At 33.4% G+C, this 18,769-nt stretch overlaps 1 protein-coding gene across 2 annotated transcripts; it reads left to right on the forward strand.

The window, feature by feature from the left end:
- Positions 1-1,086: 1,086 nt before the first annotated feature.
- On the forward strand, positions 1,087-13,613 carry LOC144965784 (protein FAM117B-like). 2 transcript variants are annotated; one of them, XR_013644103.1, is made up of 9 exons: positions 1,094-1,733; positions 2,815-2,978; positions 4,040-4,126; positions 5,083-5,304; positions 6,116-6,190; positions 7,033-7,291; positions 8,002-8,125; positions 9,276-11,586; positions 11,931-13,613. XR_013644103.1 is itself a non-coding variant. In XM_078901492.1 (8 exons), exons 1-8 carry the CDS (start codon positions 1,499-1,501, stop codon positions 9,457-9,459), a joined length of 1,350 nt encoding a protein of 449 aa, XP_078757618.1. In that variant the 5' UTR covers positions 1,087-1,498; the 3' UTR covers positions 9,460-13,613. The 2 variants fall into 2 exon arrangements, 1 of the variants encoding a protein (XP_078757618.1); XM_078901492.1 differs by having other exon boundaries at positions 1,087-1,733; positions 9,276-13,613.
- The last annotated feature ends 5,156 nt before the right edge of the window (positions 13,614-18,769 follow it).

Raw genomic sequence — 18,769 nt, forward strand, 5'->3', positions numbered from 1 at the left:
TGCAGTTTGCGTGGTTTATTTGTTCAATAATAATATGTTAGTAAAACATTTGCGTATTTGGCAGACAGGCATTGTGCACTAAATCTATGAGATTGGAAAGGAATGCTACCAAATGCCTTTATTTGGTTGGGTCGAGAGCTCCATGTGTATGTGTGTGTGTGTGTGTGTGTGTGTGTATTATAAGTTACATAGATAGATTGTGTATGTGTGTGTGAGTGAGAGAGAGAGAGATTTATTTGAAAGCAAGCATGCTCGTTCCATAGTTTTGGATCGGTTTCCTTATTATCATAACAACTAGCATTCGTTGGTTAAAAACTCTCCTCGAATGTAAAGAAAAGTGTCTAATAACCCTCATGGACCGGGGTACTGATCCTCGTTATGGACAACGAATTGGAAACTGCCTGTGGATTCCATGAAGGAAGCAAGACAGCACAATATTGGACTAGTGTTAGTCTTGAACTAGGGTCAAGAACCTGCGGCGGACGCCATACACATGTCGGATTCATCCATCTTATTATTATTGCTCTTATATGTTATTGTGGGGTGGTGGGACTTGGAGGTGACTTCATGACGACAATACACGACTGGAAGGTGGTTTCAAGACAAGAATAATATTACCGGAAAGTCGCTGTCCGATAAAAGCAATTTCTACCATAGAATTTGAAGTGGGTTGACCTGACTGATCATGATCTAAAGTATGTCCACTTTAGTTAGGATTGACATTGCACTGAAATAATAAAAGCGTATGGTATACGAAATGGAGAGCGAAACAGATGTAAATGATTAAAATGAACGGCCAAAGAAAAAAAAAGAAGAAAAAAAGAGCAACGTGGACGGGACTTGAAAACTTCAAGGTGGAGGTCACACATTTGCATAGGAGATCTGCAAACAACCCCAACCCCGTCCTTTTCTAATGTATTTTCAACTTCTATTGTGATCGTTTATCTGACAGGTCTTAAAAATCTATTTTAATAAATCTTCTTCCCAGGGTACATGAGCTCATATTCCCGTTCTGGAACTGTTCATTGACCGTAAAAAAGTGCGGATTAAATGCCCAACCAACGAAATTGTTTTATTTCATCACGTGACATTTAGAGTTCCTCTCTCTACTCTCTACTCTACTCTACATTTTTGTGATAAGCACCAACACCGAAGTCAAAGTGTTTGAGGCATTTAATTTTTTGACAGAGTAATGTATGCTTAAGATTGTTTTGATTTTAACATTATTTTTGTTCACCATATTCGTTTTGAAATCAATCAATAATATGGATAACTGAATAGGTAATCAATTGATAATCGCTGGTTCTCTAAGCGAAAAAAAGCTTTGTTTACAATTCGGTGCTCGTTCTTGACTGCTTGTTGGTCCTCTGTCTTGTGGCATGGCTGCTCTCTGAGAATATCGTTTCTTTATGTGTGTTTGGATAGAATATTTTCCAGCTTTGTAAATTGATCGAGAAAACATCTTGCATTCAAGTGATCAAAAAGGAAAAAAAAAATCATGTCAAATCAGCGAGTCCGACGAAATGGTTCACCATCGACTTCGAAGCAAGGACCAATGAAGGCAGTCAAGGCCTTTTCTTTGAAGCAAGGCAGTTCTCATTCTAAGAGTGCATCACAGTCCCAGTCTTCACCATCGCCGAGGGAAGGGCATCACAAGCTTTGGTCTCGAAAATCACCACCTGAACATCGAGTTTCACCTGAGAGAAATAGTCCTGTTTCCATCAGTCCTAAAGGTTTGTAATTCTCTTTACTTTTTTTTTGTTGACAATCTATTTTTTTAATTTTATTTATTAATTTTTTTTTTTTGGGAGAACCCTGTTGGTTTTTTTTTCTTTCAGTGTGCTTTACTAGTTCTCATAGCTTTGCCGTGCATACAGACAATCATTAACTACACAATTTTTTCTGAAATCAGTACTATTTTAGAGCTTCATCAAGACTTGCTTGAATTATTTTATTTATTATCATCCCCCCCCCAAAAAAAAAAGAAAATCCCATAGTGAAATAATGTCAACTATCCAAAGGCGAGTGGAGCTTGGACTTATGTTGATAAAAACAAGAAATGAAGAGAATAGAGAAGTACCAGAAGACAATAGAGAATATAGACTTCTGTGGCAATGGGGAATCGAACCCAGGACTCGAATGTTACAGCACCACCACCTGGCTACAAGAGGGATACTCTACAATTGACGCTCTCATCATTAAATTCTGGTGTTCGCGTGGATGGGCAATTGAACAAATTTGTTTGATTTTTATTCATGTTGAGTGTTGAGCAATCTCAATCCACTTCTAGGTTTCTTACACTTCGCCATTTCAGGGAGAAGGTGGTAAAAGAGTTAAGGGGGAGGGGAGATGAAATGATCATTGCTGATGGTTTTCCTCCGATCCACGGAAATCCGCAATTTTGGTGTCAAGAGGAGGAATTTCCTCCTTTTAAAAAGCTACATTCTCCTAATTAGTTGTACTGATAGTTGAGAGACGACTTGATATGTGTGGAACAAATAGGTGCAGTTTCCCACTCTCTACAAGTTACCGAGAGTGTCAATAATAATTTATAAATCTCAATGACTCTAAAAGTGGGGGGTTATGCTGTATAAATGGGAGATTAACTTTAAGGCAATAGTTCAAAATTTTCCCCCTTTTTCACTCTTTGTCGCTATCAGCACTGGTTAATAAGGAATTATGCCAATGAGTTTGGTAAGGGGTTGCAGGTAATGATGATGTACCTTGCTATTGTTAATTGATTTTTAAAAAGTTTGTACTGTAAGTAGTCTTAAATACTTACTTCAAATTTTTATCTATATTGTATTTTTTCAGATAAAGGTAAATCTCACCGTCTTAGTCCTGTTCCTGGAAAGTGGAGGGCGAGCTCTGCTGATACAGTAGTCCCATCATACCTTACTGGCCAGTGGCCTAAGGACATAAATAATTATCATCATTATCAGTCAGCAGGAGTTTTTATGTGTGACAAGTCAACACAGGTAGGTAGTGTTTGAACGTGTCTCTTTACAACTTACAAATCAGTTTTATGTTTTTGCAATCATTTGCATAGGACCATATCCTAAATAACCTCAAAAGACAGACACTGGCCAAACATGTTTCAATTAATAATACAACACAATACTGCTCAACAACCTTATTAGTAAATCACATCAGACACTCACTCTTCCTATCCTTTATGTCAAAGCCCAATTCAATGGATGGTAAACCACTACTTGCTTGACTGTGACTGTAAACCCCTTGATGACATCAGACACATATTCCTCCCACCAAATCCCAATAACACTAACATTGTACGATCACCTGTAGCAACTACAAATGACATCCAACATTTTTTTACGTTAGGGCTAGAACTCAGCTTGTTGCTGGTTCGGATAAGTAAGTAGGAGCACATTTCACGATTCTGCCAATATCACAATAAGTACAATAAATAATCCGGGGCACCGTGACAAATCTGGATGTTTTTTTGTTTTAATTTAATATTAATTTAGATCAGCTTTTCATTAGGTGTATCCTCTTCTGTATGTTTGCATTTGTATTAAACACATTTTATCCATGGATGCACTTGTTTGATTTAAATATTGTGGGGACTAAAACGTAACCTGGCATGAACAAATAAACAATGCTTAAATTTAAATGAACATCATATTTCCTCATAATCTCAATTATTTTGCTTTATAACATTTGTAAATAATGATTTTTATATTGACCTAGATTAAGATTTCACAAAGAGAAACTTGTATCAACATTGTGGTCTTGTCAACAATACCAATAATCGATTGGATTTATCATGTGATTAAGGCACTTAAATCATGTGATTAAGTGCCTAGCTGCAAGGAGAGGTGACAGGATGAAAGTATTTGTCAGGATTTGCTCATCTGCTATGTTTAGAAGTTAAGAAATAATTTTGGTATATGATCACAAGCTTCATATTGTAGCTTAATTGTCATTTAGTCATTCAGTTCTTAATTCTAACGAAAGGGCAGAAATGTGTGTTTAACTGAAATTTGATTTTAATCATGTTTTTTCACTTTGATTCTAGACAATTGAAGAATGGGAGAATAAGAAAGAAAGAAAGAAAAAGTCTCACAGACGTTCAGCATCATTTGGTCAAGGGGATCAGTTGAAGGTAAAATTGTTATGAATGGCAATTTTTAAACGCCTTTTTAAAAAGATATTTTGACAAGTTTTGACAAGGTAGTTGAGCGGTTAAGGTTGCACTGTAACCCAGAATATCTAAGCTTTTCGTTTATCCTTGGGTAAGATTATTAACTCCCGATTTGCTCATTTGGACAACATGGGAGTTCCTATTTGATATCAGAAGTTTGTTGATGGATTACCTAAATCTTTTTTTCTTCAGCTGACAGGTGAAAATTATTTATTTTATATTATTTCTGCCTGATAAAAAATCTTTTATTTAAAAAATGGTACTGTTAAGCAAATTAAAAAAACAACGCCTTACTGGTCACTTTTAAAATGTTTCATCACTCATTTTTGCTTTATTGTTTTATTGTCAAAGTAACAAATTAAGGAGCAAGCTCTGGTTTAAGATAAAGAAGGTCTGGCATTGTTTCATGCACAGTTTTTCAGATTTTGTTTTATTGTCATTGGAACAAATTTATCCTTTGGAGTGTCTTTCTTCTGTTTAAGTGGATGTCGAATTTTAATTATGCCTATTGAAAGTATGTTTTTAGATTTTAAAGTGACATGAAGATTAAACCAAGTGGAAAAGACGAAAATAAAACGATTCTAATGTAAAGCAAAATAAAGTCTTCCCAATTCCCATTGCCAAGTCTTTATTGCAATGGCTGTTGAAAAAGAACAGATTGTAAAATTAAATTCCACAAAATTGTAGTTTATTGATAACACAATTACTTTGTACTTGAACTTTGATGGAGCTAAAAAATGGAAAACTCAAGTCAAATTGTTAATCGTTGTCATTTTAAAATTTATTTATTTGTCATCATTTTAAATAAAGAAAACCATTATAGCTTTGATTATGTATATCTTTAAAATGATTTTTGTGTTGACATATGTTTGTCATGTTTTAAATTGTTAAATTGTTTTTTAATTCTAACGCTTCAGTTCATAAAGTACCATTTACAAAAGTCGAAAGAAGGCAGCAAACAACTTGAAAATGGCAAGCAAAGATCAAGTCCCATCCCTGGCAACCATTCTGCTCTGTCTCTAACAGCTCCTCCAACTGTATTTGCACAACAAACTAAAACCATCCTCTGTAATGCTGGGTTGATACCAAGACAAAGCATGAATCGTTTTCAAAGAAACAGTGTTGAGGGTCTTAACGTGGTAAGAAACAATGCACCATCGATTTTCTGTGAATATATGTTTTAATTTTACTTGATATATTTAGAAAATGGGGAATGTCCTTGAGCATGGTTGTGAGTCAAAAAGCTATTTTGCCAGCCGGTGTTTGTCATGTCGTGGAAATAAAAATTGTAATGGAGCCTCTCATGTCTTGTTAATTAACTGAGACCTTAAGAGCAGTTAACAGTTCCATATATTAATTTCATTATTCACTTTTACAGCATTACGAGGGATCATAACTGGTTTTAAGAGACAATAGAAGTTGAATTTCTCACTGTACTCGGGTGTAAAAGACTACCTGGTCGGTAAAAGCATTTTGGTGGAAAAAAGATTGTAATGCTGCCTCACATGCATCATACTTGTTTGTTAAGTATTGCTGTTTACTTGTAAAAGGCGCCTTTGAGCATATTTAGTAAATATTACTCTAAATGAAAAAGTTTGATGTTTTGTTGGGGTTTTTTTGTTTTTTGTTTGTTAGTTTAGTTTGTTTTGTTGTTTTTTTTGTTTTTTTTTACTAACCTATCATAAGCGACCAGTTAATGCTGCTGTCTGACTCTAAACATTTAATGAACTCTTAATATTGTCAAATGGGGTAACTTTGCCTGTTTTGAATATTCTCAACATTGTTGCAATTATTTTATTTGTCAAAAGACTGGTTGCTAAATATAGTTGAGTAATTTATAAGTTAAAGAGTTACCCCATTTGAAGTTACTTCCATGTTTTGTCTATTGAGTTTTGTTGGTTTTAGATTTATCGTAATAATAATATTAATTTTTTTTTTTTTAAAATTCAGGAGATAGAAAAGCTTGTATCCTCCGTTAAAACTCTTAAAGCTACGGATATAGAAGAAATTGACTCAGTTTTTAAGGTAAGAACATATTTTTAACAATCAAGCAATCACCAAAAACTTGGGTCTTGACATTTTTATGAGAATAAGAATTCCTTTTTATCTATCTCTTAAAAATATCTGCTCATATATAAGTTTTAATTCAGCATTATGATTTTTTTGGATAGAACTGATTGTATTTTTAAATGACATGATGTAAATAATATGCATAAATTATTTGGATAGTATCACATACAAACATTTTTCAAGGGGGTGTACTCTATTTTCAAAATATGTATATTCACTTTCTCTCGCTGTAAAAAAGATATCCAAGCAATATTCTGTTCAGCACACAATGTCAGTATTTCATATTAGCCCTATAAATCTGAAAAAATAAATGGATCTGATATAGTTTTTTAAATAATAAGTTCAAGAAGACCTTTTCATAATTCGAGATAGCCAACTTGTTCATAAAAGTGAGTCAGTATTTTTATTTATTGTGACATTCAAGACTCTTCATGTGGAGGCAACACCTATTGGAATTGATGTCTCGACTTTCTAAAGGATTGAAATATTTTTGCCTCGCAACCAATTCGTTGTATCAATATACTTTATAGTGTATGCTGTTCGTCTTTTGATAATAACTTTTTATTCACTGTATCAATGTACTTTATAGTGTAAAAATTTAGAAGAGGTATTTTCGTATTCATATTCGAGAATATCCTTTCATCGGGATCATGTTCACTCTATCACTCTATCCAGATAATACAGTTGTTTTTAAACAGAAAATTGAAATGCTGTGGTGAGAAGATACTTGATATTGACACAATTATATTAGATTACCTCATAGATATTCAATATTTTCACATTTATTTTCTTTACAGCAAGAAATACCCGATGGTCACAGAGCGCCAATTCCAGAAATCAATCGTCTCAGTTGTACAAGGAGTGTCGACACTCAAACACCATCAGGTCAGCTTGACAACAGCTCCAACTGCACTACATCTCTGACAACTACCACCAACAGCCGCCCTGCCTCCATCAGTCCAGCATCAGCCCCAACACCTCCCAGATCAAGCAGCTTGGAAAATACTCTAATCACCCATAGTAGATCTGACTCAACTGATAGTAAATCCAGTAAAGGTTTGAGATTATTTATGCGCATCAATCTTGATTTATTTTTTTTCTCTCTCTCTTCTTTTTGATTTTTAAATTTTGTACAATGATGTAATTTAGATTTGATCATCATTGTGACTAAAAATGCATGGCATCAGCGTAAAATATCTGTCCATTAGTCAGTAAAGCCAATTTCAGTTAACATGTCCTACTAACTAAATTTGAGTTTTCTGCATAAATCAGATCTTTTTTGTATCACATTGTTTGGATTAAAGTTATGATAAGACTTATTCTGTCATTTAGAGGGATAGAGGTGCTGTTAAAAGATACTTACAGCTTACAGCTTTTCGATATTAACAATAATCATCCTCATCCATACAGCTGGTATTGATTAATGAATGTTAATATTATTGGCCAGGTAAATGGATAACTAGGTCTCTTTATATCTTCTGGAAGGAACTGGTTACCCAATATTATGTGATTGACAACAGGGCATTGCCATGCTAACGGGGCAATCCTTAACAACTGCTGTAAACATGTAACACTTGATTTTAATAGGATTGAGTGGTGGCCTAAGAATATTCCATTTAATTTGAATTGACACATTTTTATAATACGACTTTGGCTCACTGAGCTTTCAATTACAACTTGTTTATTTCAAATGTTGCTCTATCTTTTTTCCTATGACTTTTCACATGATTCTTGCCTTCAATATTATCAAATATTTGTTGCAACAGGTGATACAGAGACCTCACCTGAGCTTTCTATGAGTCAAGTTAGCCCAAAGCTTGTCAAGTCTTGTCCTTTTGTCAGGGAGCCACCCGATGGATGTGAAAAAGTCACTGTTGTTGAAGAATCCAAGTATGGTTAATGTACAGATATTGATATTTATTTATTCAACCTGAGTGGGAAATGATTATAGTTGGGCAGTAAATAATTGAGTTTTGTTTTTCTTAAATATTTTAACCAATGAAAATGATTTAACAATCACGAAAATCATTTTTAAAATAATTTTTCTTAAATGACCGTAACATTTGCCTATATTAAACAAAACTATTGGCAGTTAAATCTCTTGTAAGTAAAATGATTCTATATTATAGGTTATCCGTATCTCGCATTTTAGGTTCAGATGTTTGCCTTTTCTGCATTCGCTTAGTTCAAACAAAACATGTATGTATCTTATGAATATACTAGAAAATACAGAGAAATTGAAAGACAGAAGAAAACTCCACAGCACTGGACTAATACACACACTTCACTCTTTTTCCACTGACTGTGCTTAAGTCTGATGTTAACAGTTTTAAAAATGTATATTTATGAAATGTATTCATAAGGTTTGTAATCTTATGGTATGACACGTCTCTTTCTTCTAGATTCCCCCATTCATGTTCTGCTTTGGATGACACAAAGTTGATTCATATTCTCTCATCATACTCTGGTGTAAAATTAGTACATAGTCAGTAACAGTGTTGTCTGTGGTGGAAGAGAAAATTGTAATATAGCCTTAAAGACATCTTATTTTGTCTCACATGTTAAGTAGTATTATTGTAGGCTTAAAACTCCTTGAAAAACGCTTTTAGCAAATATGGTGAATATTGTGATGTTTTTGTTTTTAACATTCCAATTAGATGAATAATAAATGAAAGAAAATATTAAAAATTGAGCATATATTAAATGCAATATATCCACAAGACATGCTCAAAACGGGTTCATAGCCAACAGCAAAACTTAATATGTAGGACGAAACATGAAGCCTGTTAGGCGACGTTATAATTTTTTTTTTTTTTTTTGTAGATACAACACTGTTAACTTCTTTTACACCTGATTAGGTGAGAGAAAGTGAATAGAGCATTTCTAAGGACTCAACTATGTGCTGCTCAGAGCAGGATTCAAATCTTGGACCTTCCGTCCTAAGGCGAGTGTCATACCACTCGACGCACAGTCGCATATTTAACAATGAGATGATTATTATTGTTCAATGTCTTATCAATTTTTTTTCTTCTATTTCCAGGAGACCCCAGATCAAAGAACCCATGCTTTTTGCTCCTGTCAAACCAAACCAGTTCGAATTTAAGCAGAGTCAAGGGTCTGCTTTTTGTCCACTGATCAAAAGCCTTTATTTGGAATCGGACTTTCCCATCACACATCATAGTCTCTCGCCATCCATGATTACCTCAGCATCCATTGAAAGTTGAACATATCCGTCCAGATTTTATGTTGACTATCTATCGCTCTTATTATATATTTTTACTTCAATGAAATATAAATGTAAACAAACTGAAATGACTGTTTTAGCAACAAACTTTGTTGAACAATGAATTGGAGTGTGTTTGTAAATAATAATTCCTACAAAACACACACCTATCTTTTCCATTCAAGCAAGATCTTAGTGATATATGCAGGATTAAATTTTCTTGACTGATAATTCAATGCAAGTTGTCATTGATTGATGATAAATCTCCATACTTTTTTTATTGTCATTGTTATTGTTTATCTTCGGGATCTGAAAGGTTTTGGGGTAGTGTGTGTTCTTGGTGCCTTCTACCTTGTCTTTTCAGAGATCTGTTTATAATCTAAATTCTATGATATTGTATTTTAACTGGAAACCACATATTTATTAGACGTGTGATATTATTGAACATCTATAAAATATGTAATCACATTGGCATTTGTGTTCGTAAATATTTTTTTTTTTTTCATCCATGCCTGCACTATAAATTGATACATTGCTTGGTGATGATTCAAAGTGTGGGTTATCTTCTATAATGCTGCATCACTTAAAATCAAAATCATTAGGAAGGGCATTTTAATAGAAAGTCTTTGATCAAATTTTTAATTGTTCAAGATAATGATCTGGATTGGTGCACTGTGTTTCTACTTACTCTGTTTTAAGCTGCCTAAAATTATGTTAACTGTGGATTAGAGTTAGTGGTAAAATTATGAAGACTTTTAGTGAAGGCAGTTCGAGATATTTGGTCGTGACAGCTGATAGGATTTTTGAAATAGGTAATAATGTTTCAACATTTAGAAGGCCACAGATTTCTTGCTGAGTGGGGTCCCTGAATCCCACAGTGGGCAGGGAGGCACTTACTGTGTCTTCTATCCCTCTATATCTGTTTTCCAATATGCTTTCCGTCTTTGTCTTAGAATGAGATTACTTGGTTTTATCCTGGCCCTGGCTGGGAGGAAACAGTCAAATGTATAGAGTTTTGGGAGATATTTTTTGTTTTGTAAATCATCTCTCTGTTATGCACTGCATTATTTTTGTTTTACATATGTATGATTTGTAAACATTTGAATGTGCTCCTCTTAGTGGGGACCTGTGCTTTTTTACAGGATGAGACATCAGGTGCTCTCAAAACTAAGTACACTGATAGTGTGCTCTTGGAATCTACACCCGTTCCCTATTTGAACTTATTCCCCTTTGTCGTTCTTTTTCTTAAGTACTTTAATAATTGTAATTCTAGAACTTTTTACTATCCCATTTTCTTCCTTTAAACTGGCACTGATATGACCTAAATGTGTCACAAGTGCTGTAAAACCCTTAAAAACAAATTTCTTGCTCAAAGTAGGTTACAGATTTATTTCAGTTGATTTAGTACATAAGTGTACATTCGAAAAACTTTAGACCAAATTATTATAATTTTTCTTTCTTTTTTTTCTTTATTTATACTTTCTCTCTGGCAATTATGTGTATTTATTTTTTTCTTGTATTTTCTCTTTATTTATGGCAATGAAACTTGCTTCGTTTTTGCCTTATTTCCGTTTTTTATTTTTTTAAAGTTCAACTTTGTATATTCTTCAGACAGTTCTTCATTCTCTGAAAGTTATAAATTGTTTCAAGTTTTAAATTTAGAAATGTTTCATTCCTGTATTTTCTCATTATTTTGCTTTCTTTCTCCGGCCCTTTTTTTGTTTTTTTCTTTGTTGTGTATGAAAGACAGTGTATTTCCATATAGACCAAGAATGAAGGAAGTTAAGCTAGCACAATGTTGTGCTCAATATGCTAACCCTTATGCCGTAAAATGTTTATTTTGATTATAAATTCATAAATGGAGATTCACACTGAAACAAACATTTAAGTTGATGAATGATGAAACTAATTGGTGAGTTGCTCAATAAAAGGATCATTAACGAGAATTTTATTGCGATTCAAATGTGATTTACAATAGCGTTACTAGGTGTCCGTCTACTGTAATACTTTTTACTGGGTGGGGATCCTGACCTCCCATAGTGGGCAGGGAGGTACATGCTGTGTCTTCTATCCCCCCGTACCCGTTTTCCAATTGTTTCCTGTCGTTGTTTTGGAATGAGATTACTTAGTTTTGGCGGGTGGTTGGATGGGAGCATCACCCTTGAATCATATACCTATGATGTTCGCATGGGTGTACGATCCGATAGTGATGTCGTTTCTTCTTCTCTTTACTAGCCTATCCTGCTTCTTTGGTTTGTGATTGTATTTTTGACAGGGGATTTTTTTTTTTTCTGTAAATCTTCTGCCTGTTTGTTCTTGGTTATTTATAATTTAGCTTATGATATCTTTAGGTTATGATTTTGATTTACATTTGTACTATTTTTGTTAGATTGCTTGTTTCTTTGTTTCAGCGGTCTCTCATATAGCCTCAATTGTGTTGGAAGAGACCTAAAGCAACAAACAACAACTTAGTTTTGTCCTGATCCTTGCTGGAGTTCCTTGGCTGGGAGGGAAACAGTCAAATGTATAGTTATAGTTTTGGGAGATGATATTTTTTCCCTTGTAAATCATCTCTCTGTTATGCATTGTATTGTGTTTTCTTTATATTATATATGATTTGTAAAACATTTGAGTGTATTTCTCTTAGTGGGGGCCTGTGCTTGTGTCTGGATGAGAAGTTGGGTGATCTCAAACTAAGTACACTGATAGTGTACTCTTGGAATCTACATCTGTTCCCTATTTGAACCAATTCCCCTTTGTCTGCCTTATTCTTGGATGCTTTAATTGTAATTCTAGAACTTTTTACTATCCCATTTTCTACCTTTTTACTGGCGCTGATATAACCTTAATGTGTTGCAAGTGCCGTAAAACCCTTAAAAACAAAACAAAGCATAATACTTTTTATTTTTCAGCAGCATTAGAAGTGTAGTCAGAGATGGTGTGTTTGGTAGGCAAAGTCACATTTCCTTTGTCTTTTGACATCATACATGTTTCCCCTCTTCCTGTTTCCTTTGATTTTTTGTCTTGGAATCAAATCACTCGGTTTAGTTCTGGCCAGGGTCATTGAATGAGAGGGAAATAGTTAATATGAGTGTTGGGAGATGATTTTTTTTTTTCTTTGTAAATCATTTCTTTATTATAAACGGTAATAATTTTTTGTTTTCAATTTAATGTTTTGTAATCATTTGAGTTTGTTCCTCTTAGGGAGTTCTTGTTCTTGTATGTTGATTTGGCTTTTAGGTGATCTCAAACTAATTACATTGATTGATTGCCTTTTGAATCTACTCCTCCCTATTTGAACCAGTCCCCCTTTTCGTTTTTGTACTTTCCCACCTCCTTCATATTTTTAATTGGTGCTGAAATGACCTATAAGTATAAGTGTCGTAAGCATTGTAAAACTCTTAAAAACAAACAAACAAAACGAGTTTAGTCAATGAAATAGCAAATGGGAGTAATCCTTGCTTTTATTATATTTGAAATGTCTTAAAGTGATCAGATTTGCGTCTTCCTATAATTATTCATACCTTGTGATACATCAAGTTTGTATGAGCGTTTTCATTGATCCTCCGTTCAGAAACCTCTCTTTGTCATAACTCGTCATTCAAATATATAATATTCTTAGTGAGTATCTTCAAATAATAATATTAATCAAATCATTTTGTGTGAACACAGTGTTACTTTCTTAGGTGAATATGGTATAGTTAAGACCAAATTGTGCAGTTAAATTGATCTATAAATCAATTTCACAGGGACCACAGTAATCAATGTGAACCGATGCTAATAATTTGAATTAGAATTCAACATAAATGTTTCTCATTGCCTACTATTTTGTCTATCATAAAATATCCTTGCATCATCTGTTAGGGTCTAAGATTGCTATTGTTATTAAGAAAAAAATGCTGGGTGAGTTAATTTTGTCCTCCAATTGTTGGCAGGGCACTTGCTTTCTTATCTATTTCCCTATATCAGTTTTCCAACTTGCTCTCTGTCTTTGTCTTGGAATGAGATTATTGGTTTTGTCCTGGCCTCGTCAGAGTCATTGGCTGAAAGGAAAACAATTATGGTTATTTATGGTTATAGTTTTGGGAGATAATATGTTTTTCCTTGTAAATCATCTCTCTGTTATGTATTGTTTTTTTTTTTTTTTTTGTTTTTTTAACATATCATTTGTAAACATTTGAGTGTATTCCTCTTAGTGGGATCTTGTGCTGGTTTATGGGTGAAACTTATATGTGATCTCAAACTAAGTACACTGATATTGTGCTCTTGGAATCTACCTTTGTTCCCTATTTGAACCAATTCCCCTTTGTCTTACTTTTTCCTCAAGTCCTTTTAATTGTACATCTAGAATGTTTTTACTATCCAAATTTCTTCCTTTTTACTGGCGCTGATATGACCTCAATGTGTTGCAAGCACCGTAAAACCCTTAAAAACAAACATTTTCCCCTTGTAAATCATTTCAAAATTTGATTGTATTCCTTTTAGTGGGATCCTGTGCTTGTATCTGGATGAGAATTTTATGTGGTTTCAAACTAAATACACTGATGGGTGTGCTCTCGGAATCTGCATATGTTCCCTCTTGAAATAATTCCCTTTTGTCTTACTTTTTCTCGTGTGCTTTTAATTGTAAGTCCAGAACGTTTGACTATCTCATTTTCTTCCTTTTTACTGGCCCTGATATGACATGAATGTGTCGCAAATGCCATAAAACCATTATAATCAAAGAAACAAACAAGAAGAAATTATGCAAGTTCTAAATCTATCATAGCATGACTGGAGATCATTGAGATGCTTAATGAATTGGCATAAAATTCAACTATATGGACCAATGTCAAATTTTACTATTTGACAAGTTTCTTGGGATCAACTTTAATGAAAAACAAAGGAAATATGATAGGTTTAAAATTGCATACAGTGAGATTTCCAGCTATTCAATGTCTACTGTAGCTTCCTACTCTTGGGCTGGTTTTGAAATATATTTTTTTCCAAGTCGTAAAACAAAAAACAAAAAAAGCTTTTACTTTTACATATATTTTTCTGCCATGCAAGAATATATCTTGAAAATTTTTATGCCAATTGGTGCTTTCCATTTGTTGGGTCTTATATCTTCCTCCCTTGGTGGGCAGAGGTCACTTGCTGTCTCTTCTATCCCCCTATATCTGTTTTCCAACTTGCTTTCTGTCTTATTCTTGGAATGAGATTCCTTGGTTTTATCCTGGCCCTTATCAGAGTCCTTGGTTGAGAGAGTCAAATGCATAGTTTTAGTTTTTGGAGATGGTATTTTTTTCCCTTGTAAACCTCTTATGTACTGTCATGTTTTTTTTGTTTTGAATATATAATGATTTGTAATCATAAAAGTGTATGTAGGTGGGATCCTGTTCTAGTGTCCTCTTGGAATCTACACCAACTCCCTATTTGAACCATTCCCCTTTGTCTTACTCTTTCTAGTGACCTTTTAATTGTAAATCTAGAACAAATTTTACTATCTCATTTTCTTCCCCTTTACTGGCACTGAAAGGACCTAAATGTTGCAAGCGCTGTAAAACCCCTAAAAACAAAATTTCTTACTGTAAATATTTTGTTAAACCTGCAGCACTGCAACAGTGTCAGGATCTGGGATAAACTGAAGCACCCACTCCTATTCAAATTACAGCTCTTTACTTGCTATACTGTGGTGACTTCTGCTTTGTAGGTTGTTTTGGACCCGGTATGCTGTCTGTATTTTCACAATTGCTTCTTGTTCACACTTTTTGTCCCTTTTTGTCTATAGGGCTTTTTATCACTCGTACCAATCGAATAAGAGAGAAACGATGAAGTACATTCTCTGTAGAAATAACAAAATTTGCTCATCTTCTGTGCCTTGAATTATTTTTTTTTAATGTCATTTAGATGTTTTAAATGAATATATTATTTTTTGAAAAAGGAAAGAGAAAAAAAAAAAAAAGAGATTTTTATGCTTTTATTTTGTTTTTCTTTGGTTCTTTAATTTTGATTTTATTATATTTTCAACAATTCGTTATCTTTTGATTATTTTTTTCAATATTTTGCACAATGCATTTTCATGCATTGCTTTTGTTTGAAAATTTCTGATGAATGTTGAAGTTGAAAAGATCCTGAATTCAGGGCAGCTGTTGGCGAATATGACAGTTTTTCATATTCCATATGATGTTGTAATACAAATGTGTATAATCATGCCATTGTATATAATTATTAGTCTAGATACATTTCTAATATGGGTATTTACTAATGATAAATAAGTTGTATAATTTTTTTAACTACTTTTTCGGCCAAGGTTTGTACATTAATGTGAAAACAATTCCCACCAGTCAACAAATTGTGATTAGAGAACTTAAAAAGGTTTGAAATACTAGTCCGTCGTAACATTGATATTAGATATGAGTGGTATTTTGGATATGAGTCTTGTCATCACCACATTCACGATTTTAAATTCAAAACGATTCTTTATGCCAAATCAGTTGTTGGGTCTGAAATTAAAGGTTTTATACTTGATTCATTCAATTTTCATGCTACATTCAAATCCACATAAAATCAACACCCTTATTTCTCTCCATACCGACCATTTTCAGGACTTTTCCAAAAATGTTACGCTGGGTGGGGATCCTGACCTCCCATAACGGGCAGGGAGGTACATACTGTGTCTTCTATCCCCTTATATCTGTTTTCCAACATGCTTTCTGTCTTTGTCTTGGAATGAGATTACTTGATTTTGTCCTGGCCCTGGTCTGAGTCGGCTGGGAGGGAAGCAGTCAAATGTAAAGTTATTGTTTTGGTAGATGATATTTTTTTCCTTGTAAATCATCTCTCTGTTATGTATTTTTATATTTGTAGTTTTGAAATTATGATGTAAGCATTTGAGTCTCTTCCTCTTAATGGGATCGTGTGCTCGTGTTGGGTTGAGACTTTTAGGTGATCTCAAACTAAGTACATTAATGGTATGCTCTTGGCTTCTACACCAATACCCTATTTGTATCATTCCCCTTTTTCTTACTTTTTCTAGGGTGCTTTAATTGTAATTCGAGAACTTTTATACTATCCCATTTTCTTACTTTTTATTGGCGCTGATATGACCTAAATGTGTTGCTAGCGCCGTAAAACCCTTAATAACATAAAAAGAAACAAACAGAAATTTTATACCTACCTAATACAAAATTGATTTCTTTACACTCAAACTCAGAAGCAATAAGGACATGCTATACATAATTTTTAGCAACAAAACATAACATTATTAAGTTCTTATGGCTATGACAATGATTTTTCTTCAAATTTTGTGATGTACAAAACAAATCTGTAAAAGAAAGTTTGTCACTGAATCCTAAGGAATGGAGGAACGATTTTCCTGTAGCTGGTATGGAGAGGGTTAAAATCAACTTCGCTTAAAGTCAACACCTCTTGTTGGTCTCAAAATGTCTGTTCTTTATCCAAATGTTTTCCATTTATAAAGGATAAAGTCAACCTTACTTTAAGTCAACCAGTCTTTCCGGTCCAGAGATGTTGACTTTATCAGGATTCCACTGTATTTAGTCTCATGGCAATAAAGATCATAATCATAATTTGCTCGATTTATAAGCATCCCCACCTAATTGTTTTCATATAATATAAAGCATTTCATCAAAATATTTTGATTTGAAGATTTACATACAATTTTTTTTTCAAGAGCTTTCTACAATTTTGGGAGTTCATTCCCACTGAACACAAAGACCGTCCAATTCAAACGTAACAATTTTTTTTTCTCTTGCATTTTTATCATTGCCATTTTTTAATTAATTTTTTTTTTTCGTTATAGTATGAAGTCATTTATTAAGTAGAGTAGACTATTTTACAATCGGTTGTATTGATTAATCATTTTGATATCTGATATTGATAATATCGATGGTCCGGTGATCTAACTTATGAAGTAGCGTCTTTGTAATACTATACTTCAGATGTTAGATCTTTGCATTACTATACTTCAGAGGTTAGATCTTTGCAATACTATACTGCAGAGGTTAGATCAACGGGCCATTGATACATTTTTTTAAAATGAATAAGTTTATCTTTGTGCGTCGTCCAAAAACAAGATAATTAATAAGTACATGTTGGATTGGATTATCTTCATATGTCCACCAATGAAATGAGATTTCTTAAATCATGGTGTAATTTCACAGCGTTGGTACATTCCAACTTTGACATTAATTTTGATTCCCATTTGTTGAAACTCGATTAATTACCATTATCATTTAGGATTCACTTTCCCCCCATGGCTTTACAAAAATACTTATTATTAATATTATTATTATTATTATTATTATTATTATTATTATTATCATTATTATTATTGTTGTATTATTATTATTATTATTGTTGTTATTATTATTATTATTATTATTATTATTATTATTATTATTATTATTATACACCTTCCTTATGGCAATTTTTGAATTAACTCTTCATCATCATATTATTATTATTGTTATTAAAATTGTTATTATTATGATTAATATTGTTATTATTATTATTATTATTATTATTATTATTATTATTATTATTATTATTATTATTATTATTATTATTATTATTATTATTATTATTATTATTATTATTATTATTATTATCATTATTATTATTCTTTTGTTTGTTGTTAATGTTGTTGATTCCAAAACTAGTTTGAAATAAAAATTAATTGGTATTGTTTATTATATATCGCTTTTTTTGGAGTGTTTCATTTATAATTTATATGGTTTTAAAATGGTAAGTGAATGAAATTCCCAGAGGCTTTAAGGGGCGGGGGGGGGGGGGGGGGGGGGGGGGGGGGGGGGGGGGGGGGGGTTGAAGGGAAACAGCCTTTTGTGTTCTGGGTGGGGTTCCTGACCTCCCATAGTGGACAGGGAGGTACTTACTGTGTCTTCTATCCCCCTATATATGTTTTCCAACTAGCTTTCTGTTCTGTCTTTGTCTTGGAATGCGATTACTTGATTTTGTCCTGGCTCTGACCGGAAACCCTGGCTGAGAGGGAAACGGTCAAATGTATAGTTAGTTTTGGGAGATGATATTTTTTCCTTGTAAATCATCGCTCTGTTATGTAATTTATTATGTTTTGTCAACATATTATGAGTTGTAAACATTTGAGTGTATTCCTCAGTGGGTATCTGTGCTTGTGTCTGGATGAGACTTTTAGGATGGGTGGGGTTCCTGACCTCCCATAGTGGGCAAGGAGGTACTTGCTGTGTCTTCTATCCCCCTATATCTGTTTTCCAATTTGCTTTCTGTCTTTGTCTTGGAATGAAATTACTTAGTTTTGTCCAGGCCCTGAC

This window comes from Berghia stephanieae, chromosome 2, assembly GCF_034508935.2.
Source record: "Berghia stephanieae isolate SIO BIC M18660-M18661 chromosome 2, UCSD_Bste_1.3, whole genome shotgun sequence".
Taxonomy (NCBI): Eukaryota; Metazoa; Mollusca; class Gastropoda; order Nudibranchia; family Aeolidiidae; genus Berghia; species Berghia stephanieae.